The following is a 14,624-nucleotide window of genomic DNA, read 5'->3' on the forward strand; positions in this document are numbered from 1 at the left end:
ATGGAAGCAGCTTCTGACCAACCTGGCTTGTACCCAAAGGGCGAAGTATTAGGCAAGTTTGCCATTTTTTACCACCAGGTGAGTTGAATCTTTAAAATCGGAAAATGCTTTCTAACTAACGTTTGCATACTGCTGTACGTGATGTCATTAAATAAAGATTGCAATTTTTAACTATATAGACCACAGAATTTTGATACTGCAGAGTTTAAAATCTGTACAAAATTGTTCACTTTTAGCTGACAATTTTTTCAGGAAAAAAATATGTCAAAGCTACAGAAACCGTTAGAAATGTTTGTATTTGTCCTTAGAACACTGAAGGACATGAGCCGCTTGAAGGGGCAAAAATTGACGCAGAAATACTCGAGAACACAGCCAAAGGCCTCGGATTTGATGTCGATGAACTACATATAAATATGAATTGCGATCAATTGCTTGCAAAACTTGACTACTGTAAGTTGTGACATTTCATGTAAAAAAATAAGACTTTCGTACATACTATACGCTAATCAATTTTTATGATACCTGAAAGTTGCCGGCCGGCCGAAACTTTAGAATATAGGTTGCAGCTTATTTTTTTAATAACGACCGAAAATTGTGTTTTTTTATTTAATAATAGCCAAGTCTCAGCAATGAAAGAAATGTGATGCCCAAGTGTGAAGTCAGGTACATATCAATGTTGATTTTGAATATTTTGGAAAGGCCAAACCCAATTTACGACACTGCTGTAAGTTAAACAATGCCTTCTTGCTTTCAGACGCGAAAATGGATCACACAAATTCAAGTTGCTTTGCTGTAGCTATTTTTGGCCATGGAGGGGAAAACGATTTTTTGGCGGCTTCTGATTGTGGACGATACAAACTTTCCGTCGTTTTTGACAAATTTCGTGCGGATGAGGACTCTTGTCCTACACTCAAAGATAAACCAAAACTTTTCTTTATCAACGTAGGGTTTTTCAAATATTTGACATGCTTTAAAACGGAGCGAAAAAAAGCAATTCATTCGCCATGTGATACTTGGCGACCTATGTTTTCATGTCGCTCCTGTCCGAGCAAAACAAATTTATACTCATTTTTTCAACTTTTGATAAGAACGAGGAGTAAAAAGATTATATTATTAAATTGTAACCTATAGGCAAAGTGCCAAAATTTCGCAACTAACTATGAAATAGGCAATGTATTCAAAATGTTGCCTTTATTATAGTTTTGTATTGGTTAGAATTTTTTCGCGTTACCCAGACCACGTAATCGGAACAAAAAATTTCGGTATAATTAGTTTAATTTTTTTTTTCGTTCCACTTAGGCTATTGCGTGAACCAACTCCAACTTCTGTTTTAAAAGCTTTTTGCAGTTACCAAATAGAACATTTTTATTACAACCCGTGAAGTTGTTGGTGACATTGGTAACACACAAATAAACACACTGTACGCTTAAAATGTACGTTGCTTTCGTAGGCATGCCGAGGAGAGATGGACCACATGGGTGTACCTGAGGCATTTGTCGGCACCTCGGTTGAAAGTGAAACAAAAATCCTGACCATACCCGTGGAAAAAGATTTTTTGGTCGTGCATTCGGTAGTTCCAGGTTTGTTGTTTGCAAACGTTGTACCAGTCCACTTTTAGTATTATGTTATACGTTTGAAGGGTTTTTAGTTTAGTTTCAGTTTTTGACATTCAGCAACTGACACTCTGGTGTGTTGATCTGGATGTTTCTGAGATAAAATTTTATTGGACCGCTAAAACACTACAGTCGTGAATGTTCAGTTTACGTAGTTTTGAGATTAGAATCGATGCTCAAAGCACCGCCCTACACCCTGTGCAATGCCATGCCGGATTTAACGAAACTAACATAATTGATTATGCATACATCCGAGTATATCGCAGTGTTGATAAACAAAAGATAAGTTACATCTGATCAGTACCGCAATCGGTTTAAGACAGGTACATTCGGGTTTATTACAATGACATTACGGTTACAGATTACAAAGCTTACTATTGGGCAACGGATGGTTCCCCATTCATTCAAAGCTTGTGCACTGTCCTGGAAAACAAAGACGACATCCTTGATGTGAGTTTTGAGTACTAACTTTAGTGAGAGAGGCGGCTCGTGCATAAAGGCTGCGAAGCTGCAGCACCAATAGCTATTTTTACTCGATATTCCTATTCTAATATTTTTGATAACATTCATTGCACATATCTTTTCTGCTTAAGCAATAAGGAAATAAGTTCTGCCTAGATGGACATTATTTTTATATGGAACAATTAGTTTACCTACAGTGGGACTGTGTGCTTTACAGCTCTAGTTTCACGGTGTTTCACTTGTGCGCATGCGCGTAAACGTGTATGCCAGTCGAGTTAGAAGAGGTTGCTTGAGCAGATTAAAAAGCGTAAAGAAAAAGGGGCATTCAACACCTGTTATTCCAAATATGTCACTTGTCAGCCATGATTAATGAACAACAAGGAATATACACACAGTTTTAATAATATATGGTACCAAAGAAAATATTGGTTTATAGTTGGTAGGTTAAAACAAAGCTCCACTGTAATTAAGAACTTCAAATAAAATCAAACGATTGCAGATGCAACAGAATATTTGAAATACCTGACTGATAATTTCAAGCACTTTACAAGGCTCGTTCCAATCACGGTCTGTATAAGTGTATGTAACCCTACCCATTGTTACGTAATAAAGCCCCTGTTGGCCTCATAGACGCCATTTTGTATCCAAAATAAATCAGCGGGTACAGAAAAAGACGGAAAATCAAGTAACACCATACCTCACGACAGACCCACATTTAGCTGGTTTTTGATAGGTGGTGCAAAGAGCATTTAGCCATTTGAAACGATATAACTCTAAAAATGCTTACAGTTGAGGCTATTAGGCTCGGGGTAAGGTTTTTTGCGTTCACAATTGAATAAAACTAGCAAAAGAACTTAATTTCTAATGTAAAATTTTCAAAAACTCACATTCTATCCCTACCCCTGTTTACGCCACCTATCAAAAATTAGTTAAATGTGGCTCTGCCGTGAAGGATGGTGGTAGTGGCTTTACCAGAAAACAAAACAAAAATAGCCTGACTTTTACAAACTGGAGAGCTTGAATGCGATTTGGTGTTGACTCATTTTGACCATTTTATTTCGGTTTCATGCGTTTATAATTTATAGCTTACACGAGAAGTAGACATTGGCGGGTTGCAAGGGATTTTGATTTGGGCGCATCCAAATCCGTGTGTTAAAAAGTTGACGCACAATTTGTAAAAGATTAGCCACCTCTGATTTAAAAAGAATTCCCTAACTGACACTGAAAATACTTTACTTCAGTTTTGTTGTAAACCCCAAAATGTGACTAATTTTTATTGTTTTTGCCAAGATACTGACGATAGTCAATGACAGTGCTTCCCAAATAAGCTATGATCGAAAGTACCCGCAGATGTCCAGTTTTACATCCCAGCTTGCTGCGTTGTGGTATTTGCGTGATCCTCCAGATTCTTCGCACCTAAGTCCAGAAATGTACGTTGATTATAGAATCAAAAATAGAATTTATACACACACACATATATAAATATATATATATACTAAAAGAGAAAGGCAATTGCATTCAAAGAACACTTTTACAGATCTTACAAGATGGATAATCCAAAGCGTGGGAATTTCTACATTTTTAGCAACTCGGTGAGTATGATGGGGCTACAAGTTGTAGGATCCCACCACTTAATTTGCTGGTGTGGTCAAGCCAGCACAGCGCTTAGGGCGTAACAACCAACCGAATTAAATGGTTTATTTTCTTTACTTTTATTGAAATAAGATTGTAGGTTAGTTCACAGTTAATGACATGTTCTCAAATAAACATTAAATGTGAAGAGGACTGGTGTAGTAGAAATTGATTATTTTAAGTGGCACTAAATTTACAAACAACAAAAACAGAGAAACGACGATGTCAAACTTTTGCACAACTTCGGAACGAGATGGGGATTTAATGCGAGTCATCATGCGCTAAATGAAATGATAGACACGGCAAATCAGTGTAAGTAGCCTAGTATTTTTTATTCAAGTTTTTTCGGCTATATTATTGGTTTTCACACTATAGGGCCCGCGTACAGTCAAATAATTATTGTTGCAACCCAAGTGCAAAAACACAAGTTTGGCTTGCGAGAATGATAAATAACTTAATTGTAATAAAATGAGTGATTTGTGGTGTGTAAATTTTGGGGACCACTCATTTTTGCAACCTATGTTTTTGTCAGATGTCGAAGCTGGACATACAGATCATGACTGTGTTGTCTCTGTGATTATAACATACAGTGAAGATCATGATGTTCTGTACGTCGGTGAAAATGAAACTTTAGAACTCAAGGAATTCGTTAAAAAGTTTCATGCAGACCAATGCCCAGCCTTGCACGGGAGGCCTAAAATATTCATTGTTCAGGTCTGGAATTGTTTTTTAACTTTTTTTGTGGGAGGGGTTGGTCAACTCTCTTCCAGGGGTCTCTGAATTAAAAAAATACTTTTAAAGCTTATCGCCATGATGTTGTACCTATGGTTGCATTTGGTTTCATAACCAACGTATCAGTTCTTAACTGGGACACATTTTCCACAAATGGTAAATTTGATATGGTTGGGGTATAGCCTATATAGAGCAGGGTGGGCAACCTTTGTCACTGTGGGGCCAAATACAATTGCAATGATTAGATCGCGGGCCGAACCTTTATATAACACAAGATGATTTTACTTCGTTGCATGTCAAAAATGCCTTACTAAAAGTAAAACTCGCGTTTGATTCTAGCAGAATATTGTGAGGTCACAGAAAAATAGCACCAGGTGCATTAACCTTTTAAAAAATGTATAATAGTTAGACTCGTCTTCCAGTACATTTAAATTCCCAGCGTCTCTGCGGGCTGCACAACCTTTCATCAACGGGCCGCATTTAGCCCACGGGCTGCAGATTGCCCACCCTTGATATAGAGTGAAATTTCATTAAAATGAGGGTGTTCGACAAATGCCAATTTTCAGGCTGTAGGATAGGTTTTGCGACTGCTAGTTGGCCCAAACTTGCGACATGGAAACGTAGTAAAAGTCTTAGTCATAATAATTTGCTTCTTGTTTTAAATGTGGTGTTTGGGATTTTTATATTTTTAACTTATCTACTTTTTAGGCTCCGTATGCAGTAGTGGCAAGTGGAAACGGTCGTGAAAATGCAGTGCACACAATTCCAGAGACGGCTGACACTTTGATTGTATACTCTACATCACCAGGTATACTAGATTATCATTAAAATCTATAGACCAAAATCAAATGTGCTTTTTGTTTCTTTTACAATTTACCTCGGGTGACATACCTATACCGCACTGCGAAAGCGCAATAAACCCCAAAGGTAACAAACAAAAAAGCTCTTGTAACAACCCTGACATCTGTGCGCACTGCACTTTAATGGTAGCTTCACTTAACGCCGTGTAGATGAAATATTATTGGCTACGTACAAAATACATTCAATCGTGTACATGTGTGTTTTTGGCAGAAAAACACGGAAGCAGAACATTGTTTATCGAAGCGTTGTGTAAATATTTGGAACCCAAACCTGACGGCGTGGACTTGTTAAAGGTTAGTTTATCCATATCACTAAAAATAAGTGCATCACTTATTTCTTACTTCATAGGCTCTTACCATGGTGACGGAACGAATGTCTCAAGTTGTTGGTTTGCACGTGCCTTCTGTGACCAGCCAACTGCGACAAAAAGTAGTTTTTAAATAGTGCGCTATCTTAAGCGTTTACTTTAACAAAATGTAGTTGTTGTACCTATAAATATGCTTTACAGGTTGCTCGTATATTGTTGCTTTAAATGTATCCCCAGCTGATTGTATCGAATCGGTGTAAATTTCAAAAAATGTTTTGTGGACAATATGCTAAATGTCTTTCCTAAAATTACCATTTAAAGCCAGTGGCAACTCTGAACTGCAACATCCCTCGTTAAATGAGATCATCAGCATGTTTTTTTGTTTTTACAATATCTCTCACAGCAGACGCACATTAAACGTCGATTTGTCGATTGGTGGCGCAAAAAAACACAAATACCTATGGTTCAAATCACGTGAAAAAAAATTCAAAAATGATGACGGTTAGCACTAGGATTGGGGTAAAGTGTTGTCATTAAAAAAATCAATAAAAATAACATTGAACATAGTTTCTAATGTAAAAAATTTAAAAACTTAAAAAACTACAATAATTTTCCTCTTTGCGGCACTTATCAAAATTAAAATGTGGGTGTGGGTTTGCAGTGAGGTATGGTGTTAGTAGCTCTACCCAGCAATCCTGGAACTGCAGTTTTTAAAGTGGCGATAAAACGGGAAAAAAGCAGCGTGATTGGATCATGTATAAAATTGCATTACACTTTTTAGACTTTAGATTCTTATGATAATGAAAACTATTCGATTTTGTTCTCCTAGAATATTGTTAGAAATCATAATGTTTAGTTTCCTTATAAGTTGCCTGTTTGTTTACTTTCACACGATAATCAATAAAGGGAAATTATTCAGTTTCTTTAGGTACAGAATCCCAATTGATTTTTGTTTCAAATTGTACTACCCAAATTTTGGATTTTAAGTACATATTTTTTTACACCGAGCTTACATCTAGCCTACGTATGGTGTCTACCCAATGAGTCTAGCGTTCAGTTTGATGATAAAGTGATAACCGAAAAAGTAAATAACATACAAAGTGTTTAATGGCAGACTTTTTTCAGAAAATCTAAAAACCTTAACATGGCAGCAGAAATAAAAAGATTTGCGTATTTTTTTTGAAAAATGCACCGCGTCATTGTTGCTATTTCGTAAATACCTTGGCTTACGACGTATTGTATTGTGACGTTACGTGAACTTCTCTTTAAACAAAGGGCATATTTACAAACTGCACAAAAAAAGCGCTGTGACGTTACAATTAGATTTCGGCATTTCGACCCGAAAGTTAGGTTAAAAACTGCAAGAGCGAGGAGTAGTTTTTTGTATTGTTTTGACTTTCTTTGTCAGTTAGTCTATACAACATTTCACAGAAGGATCACATGGTGTCATTTCTTTCCGGTCCCTCGTTTCATGCTATATTGCTCACTACTATGCAAAACAATGACTTATTAACTTTGCAGACGGTAACGGTACAAGGTGCTATTGTTACCAGGTGTGCGTTCGTACAACCCTTCGTAGAAAATTGCCGAAAAAGACAACTCCCTTGTACCGTTTCCACCTGGAAATTAACAAGATTCCCCTTCCATCCTATATCACGTGATCATTTAATGCCAATTGTCAGCAGCGGGTCATGTTGTTAGTTTCAAACCTACGACTCACATTACTTTACTTTTAAAATGAGAACATGCTGGTGACATCGGCAGAAAATTACGTGACAGGAACCAAAACTTTGGTGGAGCTACTAACACCATATCTCTCGCGACATCCAAAAGTGCCTAATTTTCGACAGGTGGCGCAAAGAGCACTTTTTTACATTTAAAAGGTCCTGGGTTCGAATCCCGTGAAAAAAATATCTCCAAAAATGATCACGGTTGGGGCTGTTAGGGTCGGGGTAAGGTAGTGGCGCTTATGGATGGGAGTGTATTAAACCAGGAAGTACGGTGCCTTTGACTGCTGCCCGCCAGAGTTAAACGCGCATCGCATTGCGACAAACAGCTCTAAGGGCCTTACGTCATTTTGCACTGAAATGTGTACAACGCACCAGGCCTGCGCACGTGGTAATGAATATCGCTATGCAAAAATCGGAAACAAAAATCTACCAGGATTACAAATTTGCGTACAAACCTGATCCGTGGATCACTGTAAGCCAAGCTCATACGCTAAGCCGAGTTTTTGCATACAGATCAACAGACCGTGGCGTTAATAATCCGAGGCTCAGCAAAAACCCAGGTTTCAGTATTTTTGCCTTAAGACTCACATTATATCAACGCCACGAAATTTACGCGCGCGAACGTTCGTTATTTTATTGGCCTGTAACAGAATCTTGCTGGCACCAAGAAACATATCCGAACCCGATAAAAGCAGCTATACAAAGGTGACGTTAAAATAGTTACTAATGCTTTTGACTCGATGGTTGGTTCCCCATTTTATAACGTATTTCTTACATCACCCTCTCGCTACATAGTTAACATATATTTATAGGAAAAATCTAAGTCGGCATGAAGTTGGTCAAAGTATTCTTCATCAAGTATTTTTCATAACAATTTGGTTGTAAATTAATTTTCAATACGTATTGCCTACAGTTTTTGTTTTATATTTGATATTATTGCAATAGTTTTTTCATGATAAGCTTTAGAATTTAGATAGCCTAGCATAAACTGCAGTGCAGTAAAATGTCATATAGTTGCAAAGTTTAGTTTTCAAAGCCCAATTTGAAGTAACGGCAGATGGAACAAACAAACAGACCACATAATTCTTACGTTGGTGAAACCTCTGTCATTAACACGGGTATGTTCTGTTGCAGTGATCATTGCCCAAAAAATGTTTTTAAACAAAATTTGGGGATTTCATTATCTCAAAATTTCCAGTCCCTTTAAACAGGAGTCCCCTGACAATTTGCCTGGGGTCACCTAAGGCATGGTTCCCAACTTTTTTTAGGCCAAGGACCACTATATAGCCCCAATAAAATAAACTCATAAACCACATTATTGTTGAGAAAAAATAAATAAATAAATTTAAATTTTAAATTAGAACCTACTAATTTTATCCTTGGGGTCGCCGCAACTTAGCAAATTACATCAAGGGTTCACGGCACCAGAAAGGTTGGGAACTGCTGCTTTAAACGTTGTTTGGTGTTCTGTTATGTTATTTGCACTTTGCAAACAAAAATGGATCGTTGGGCGCTAACTTCATCGGTTGCGTGTTGGGTATGTTTGGACAAACCAACGACAACGACGTCATGGAAGGTTGGGAACAGCTGCTTTAAACGTTGTTTGGTGTTCTGTTATGTTATTTGCACTTTGCAAACAAAAATGGATCGTTGGGCGCTAACTTCATCGGTTGCGTGTTGGGTATGTTTGGACAAACCAACGACAACGACGTCATGGAAATTACCAAAAAAATACAACGCCCTTCAACCGCCCCCTCGCAAAGTTAACAAAATGAGGCAAACGCTCAAGTACTTTGCATACAATTCGTGACACATGATGCAGAGACTGGTACCAGCTACAGTGCTGTTATTGACCGTAGGGTCAAAGGATGTCATCGAGACCTATTTTAATTAAAACAGCTATAACGCAATTCGGCACGAGGTCGTGATTTTCGTAACAAATGATAAAAATCTATGTCGTATGTGTTTTTAAAGTGTAGTCTCTTTTATAGGAGTTCAACAATAACGAAGTAGTTTTATATAACTCAGTAAACGGTCTATTCATAATTTTACACAGTTACTCTACAGAATTACTTTGATAGTTTTGATTTTGCTGACAGCAAAGCACGAAAAAGTAAAATAATCTTAACCGTTGTAAAAAGTTTAAGGCAACAAATCCAGATACTAAATACAGCATCGAAAATGTTTATAAATTAGTCGTAAGTTAGTTGGTATGAAATGCAAATATATGTTTAACAACAACAGCGAAAACGAGTCAAGTGGAAAAAACTAAACGATTTAGGTATTCAGGAAGTACTTATTGTTGCAGAAACTTTTAACATTGTTTGCTTAAGGTTAAGTTTGTGTTAAAAACCACTTAACATGGAAGAGGGATCAGTCGTTCAACCGAATCAACCTGGCGTGTACAGGAAGTACAGAGACGTCGGAAAGTTTGCTATTTTTTACCATCAGGTGCGGTTTGTTATATTTTGAGGTTATTTTGCCTGGTTCCTTAGTAACCACACAATAGTTGTTAGTCAAAAAGTTTGCCATTTTTTACCACCATATGTGTGTTGTATGTTTACACAGATTTTTGTACGTTTAACCAGAATTAAATTGTACATATAATACTATGTACCCGCTTTTTGTGATATTTAAGCTATCTCACATTGTTTTAGAAAACACCTGAACCTGAGTTTAAAGTGCTACGTATATGTTGCCTCCTGCGCATCGTCGGTTTCTTCATTTTGTTGGGTAATGTTTGCTTCTTTCAAATGTCCGGGCAATGATTAAGTAGCGAGTGGACCGTTCCATTGTTAAGCGCCATCAAGTCAACCTTTCAACTTATTGTGTATTATGCGTGATCGAGACATTGTTGTTAACCGCTAGCTTACAAGATACGAGTCATTCCACAACCAGCTGAAAGACGTTGAGTCTGGCGCTTAGGGTTTTCTCCGCGGTGCTTGCCCGGGCTTAGAATCCTAGCTGTTCTGTGTATGGTTGCGCAGGTGTCGGTTTGACAACATCCGTTCGGCATCAGAGATAGGCGTTGTGCAAAAGACTTCATGCCTTTGCGAGTAAGCTGATGTCTTTCTTTTCATTGTCGGTATATTTTTGTAAATGAAGCCACGTAAAATTATATTTTCGGACAAAACCCTATAGTTTGTAACAATTTAAAAAGTCAAGTGTATGCCAAGTAAAAATAATTTGTACTGGTTTTTAGAATGTTGAGGGGCTTCCTTCGCTAAATGGGGTCAAGGTCGACGCAGAGAACCTTCAGAAAGCAGCTAGAAGTCTTAGATTTGATGTTAATGATCCATGCCGAGATATGGAGAAGGAGGAACTTTTCGAAAGACTTGATCACTGTATGTTTGATACAAAAAATCTTAAGCGGTTATTTTCTTCAGTCAACAGTATTTTGTAATGTTTCGGCGTCTATAACATAACATATATACTAGTCATTTTGACAATGTTGTTTTGATTCCTTGCAGACGCCAAAATGGATCACACGAATTCCAGCTGCTTCGCTGTAGCGATAATAACTCATGGAGGCGTGAACGATATCATGGTTGCCTCTGATGGAATAGAATACGAACTTCACCAGGTTCTTGACAAGTTTCGTGCAAAGAACAGTCCCACTCTTAAAGGAAAGCCAAAGATTTTCTTCATCAACGTGAGATTTTTTATATTTTGTAAATCTTGCTTTTCGGTAAAATCAAAAATGCAACAAATATTTAACCTGTCCCACTGAGTCTAAATGATAATTCTGTCTCATAGACATGTCGTGGCGAAATAAACGACCCAGGTGCCCCTAAAACGTTTGGCGGGGCCTCTTTTGAAAGTAAAACAAAAACCTTGACTGTACCTGTGGAAAAGGATTTTTTGGTTGTGCATACGACATGTCCAGGTTTGTTTTGCGCAACATTCATTTTTATAAATCAGTAAAATCTATTTTTAAGTTGACATTTTCCTCTAAAACTGTACCCTTTTTAGTAATGTAAATTTCAACTTGACATTGCACTACTTAACTTCACGAATAGCCGTTTCTATTATAAACTGATGAACTAGCGAGTTTAAATTTTTTACCTATTAAATAAAAATAGTCAGCCAGTGTTAGATATCTATTGTCCAATATTACTTTCCTCGAAAAATTGTCCTGGTCTTTGAAGTGTCTTTTTGAATAGAGCCATTGCAAACATAAAAATCTTATTACAATTTCAGAATACAAGGCTACGGTTTGGGGAAAAAATGGTTCCCCATTCATAAAACACCTGAATACCGTCGTGCAAAACAAAGAGTTGCACGATATTATTGATGTGAGTACTTTATAGTTGCTGGTTCATCAATTTGCCTTGATGCATGGACTTGAACAATAAAACCGTTTGTAAAAAATACTAAACAAGCGTTTCGTCCACCAGGTTGTATATTTAACAAATTTGTCATTCAACCGGGAAAGATAAACAATTTGTTATTCATAATGTGAAGCTAAACAAGATACGATTTGTTTATTTGTGCGTCCTTAATCACCAGCTACCATTGGCGTTTGAGCGTAAAAGACTGCCGTTTGCGTAAAAGACTGCCGTTTGTTGTTTACAGTCTCAAATTTTTTACCAAGGTCTTGACGTTGGTTAGCAACAACGCTTCTAAAGAAAGCTGCGATAAAAACAAGCCACAAATGCCCAGTTTTACATCACAACTTACTGCTTCGTTTCACTTGCGGGATCCCTCAGATACACGGCAACCACGAGTAGAACAGTAAGTTTAACAGAATAAAAATAAAAGCGCAACGTTTCTCACACATTCATTGTTAACAGATTCTACCTCATGGAAAATCCTAATCGTGGATATTTCTACATTTTCTGCAACGAAGTATGAATATGTAGAGGAAATAATTTTAATATTCTATATTCACGTCCTCTAGGTTTAATTTGTAAAGATTACGATAAAGATATAGACGTGCCGAAGTTAATTGTTATGTTTTTGCTATATAATGTAAACCTTTATTCTTCGCCAGAGTTTTAAGTCGGAAAGTTTGCCATTTTGTACCACTATAGGTGTGTTGTGTGTTTAAAACAGGTTTTTGTACTTTTAACAGAACTGTACATATATTCCTATGAACTATAAGCTATCTCACATTGCCTTAAAAAACACCTGAGCTTTTCGGGTAGGTTCGGGTTCTTCCTGGGTTTGCTGGGCTTAGATCTTTTAGCGCTTGTTATCCTGTACAAGCCCAACTTGTCTAATCATTTAATGTCCAGTGAGGTGCTTGAATAGATTGTTTCAGATTTTAAAGCGTATTTTTTGGCTTGGATAAAAATCGTCAATGTATAAAAAAGTTTATCATAGAGAGACGATGACGTTGTAAAGCTAGAAGAAAGTGGAGAGAATTTGGGATTTGTTGTGAGGCATCATGGACTAAATGAAATGATGGACACCGGCATGCAGTGTAAGTTATGTAGATAAATATACTATGTGTTTTTCTTTATTGCTGCCTTAATGTCTAACACTGTTTTGTTTAGATGTCAATAAAAAACATGCGGATCACGACTGCCTTGTTTGCGTGATAAAAACCTGCAGCAAAGACCATGATGAACTGTACGTTGGAGAAAACCAAACACACTATCTCAAGCATTTCATCGAACTCTTCCATGCAAACCAATGCCCGGCCATGCACGGAAAGCCCAAAATTTTCATCGTTCAGGTTGTGGATTTAGGTTTGATATTTTACATCCTTGCATTTGCTAATATGAAATTGTCCAGCCGCGAAGTGTTAGGGTTAAAGTAGAGGCGAATTTGGATTGTTTTCATTTTCGTGACTCGCTTTAGGCCCCGTTTAACGGAGTTACGATGGGAACCGGTGGCACAAACGCTACGCACACTATCCCAGAGACTGCCGACACTGTAATTGTTTACTCTACATCACCAGGTATGAGACTTTATTTAAACTACATAAACTCAAGTTGTTTGCTTCTGTGTTGATTACTATTATGTGTAGGTGTATCAACGTAAGTTAAAAAAACATCCCATTTGTGTGTTTGTGCAGAGGAAAGCCGTTCTTATGGCAATGGGACGATGTTCATTGAAGAGTTGTGTCAAAATTTGCAACCCTCGCCCACTGGACTAGATTTGTTTGAGGTGAGTTGAATTACGTAAGGAAATCAGTCTTGACATCATCAAATATAGGTAAACTTTTGTTTACGTCTTGCCGTAAACAAACCATATCATCACCCCATTTTACAATAAAAAAATGGTTAGATCGCGCAAGTTGCCAAACATATCGTTGCAAAATCAACCGGTTTTTTAACTTTTTTCCACAGGTTTTTACTTTGGTGACAGAACGAATGTCTAAACTTAGAGGTTTGCACGTGCCCTCTGTGACCAGCCAACTGCGACAAAAAGTGGTTTTTAAGTAGCGACAGATTTCAGGCGGTGGTTCATGCAACGTAACTTATGTGAACAATATGTGTAGCTTAAAAGTTAGTTTCATAACTTTTTTGCAAAATCTTGCGTGTTGCCACTTTGTAACTTTTGCTGATATGATTTACCGACATGTTATGAGTTGCTCAGAACACCTTTGTTTAAACTTTAAAGGGTTTAACCTCTTATCTATAATCCTTTCAAGCGAACGTTTCTGGACGTGCTGTCAAATATGCTTCGTTCGTGCAGTAAAACATGTCAAAACATTAAAGTCTTGTAGCGATTGCGATATTACTTAGTACAAATTTTGCAAGCTCGGGAGAAGATTAAATTGTATAATAAGTTAATTCAAATGTGTTGCAAAATCATGCCGTGAACTTGAAATATTCCTGTCGCAGTTAATTAGGATGATGATGTGACTCTGTGAACTCGTGTTTATGTGCTTTAACCGTTTGTTTTTTCTGTCTTTTGATTGGACGTTGTGTTTGTGTATAAGTTGTGCCAGAGCCTATAGTAAAAGCACATATGTACAGAATTGTGTCATATAACCATATTTCATAAATCGCACCACTAATGTAACTTTCCACAACAGTTTTAATACAATGGTAGTCCACTCCAAATTGCTCGGTTTACTGAATGTAATTGTTTGCTAATGTAACTTACTACAAACTGAGGTGCAGTATACGTTTCTATCGAGACTGATGGCATTGATTCGGAGGGAGGGACTAGGGAGGTACAATTAAGAGCACGACTCTGAAAGTGAATACGAGAACTGATAGCTTTATCTTCCGCATGCAATTGCGCCTGACGTACTTCCTTTTTGTCTGCTATTGTTCTGCACCAGTGTTTCTTAATAATTATTTTTTTGTTATAACGGCCCTTTCGCGATTT

At 37.3% G+C, this 14,624-nt stretch overlaps 2 protein-coding genes across 2 annotated transcripts; both read left to right on the plus strand.

Annotated features, from left to right (window-relative positions):
* Positions 1–5,955, plus strand: LOC145211586 (uncharacterized). Its single transcript, XM_080080050.1, has 12 exons — positions 1–78; positions 309–450; positions 755–942; positions 1,451–1,580; positions 1,975–2,063; positions 3,366–3,505; positions 3,613–3,667; positions 3,920–4,019; positions 4,240–4,421; positions 5,148–5,247; positions 5,511–5,593; positions 5,649–5,955. Exons 1-12 carry the CDS (start codon positions 1–3, stop codon positions 5,742–5,744), a joined length of 1,383 nt encoding a protein of 460 aa, XP_079936176.1. The 3' UTR covers positions 5,745–5,955.
* A 3,703-nt stretch (positions 5,956–9,658) lies between these two features.
* Positions 9,659–14,299, plus strand: LOC145211602 (uncharacterized). Its single transcript, XM_080080051.1, has 12 exons — positions 9,659–9,788; positions 10,540–10,681; positions 10,808–10,989; positions 11,094–11,223; positions 11,538–11,632; positions 11,932–12,071; positions 12,131–12,185; positions 12,663–12,762; positions 12,836–13,017; positions 13,143–13,242; positions 13,360–13,451; positions 13,634–14,299. Exons 1-12 carry the CDS (start codon positions 9,699–9,701, stop codon positions 13,727–13,729), a joined length of 1,404 nt encoding a protein of 467 aa, XP_079936177.1. The 5' UTR covers positions 9,659–9,698; the 3' UTR covers positions 13,730–14,299.
* The last annotated feature ends 325 nt before the right edge of the window (positions 14,300–14,624 follow it).

This window comes from Phallusia mammillata, chromosome 1 (assembly GCF_965637545.1).
Source record: "Phallusia mammillata chromosome 1, kaPhaMamm4.hap1.1, whole genome shotgun sequence".
In the NCBI taxonomy this organism is placed as follows: Eukaryota; Metazoa; Chordata; class Ascidiacea; order Phlebobranchia; family Ascidiidae; genus Phallusia; species Phallusia mammillata.

Excerpts from the sequence above, each read along its gene's own strand:
- LOC145211586 (XM_080080050.1), top strand. The coding sequence starts at position 1 with ATGGAAGCAGCTTCTGACCAACCTGGCTTGTACCCAAAGGGCGAAGTA. Across the intron at positions 2,064-3,365 it reads ACAAAGACGACATCCTTGAT|ATACTGACGATAGTCAATGA; the intron begins GTGAGTTTTGAG and ends GTTTTTGCCAAG. Across the intron at positions 4,422-5,147 it reads CTAAAATATTCATTGTTCAG|GCTCCGTATGCAGTAGTGGC; the intron begins GTCTGGAATTGT and ends TCTACTTTTTAG.
- LOC145211602 (XM_080080051.1), top strand. The coding sequence starts at position 9,699 with ATGGAAGAGGGATCAGTCGTTCAACCGAATCAACCTGGCGTGTACAGG. Across the intron at positions 11,224-11,537 it reads TGTGCATACGACATGTCCAG|AATACAAGGCTACGGTTTGG; the intron begins GTTTGTTTTGCG and ends TTACAATTTCAG. Across the intron at positions 11,633-11,931 it reads AGTTGCACGATATTATTGAT|GTCTTGACGTTGGTTAGCAA; the intron begins GTGAGTACTTTA and ends TTTTTTACCAAG.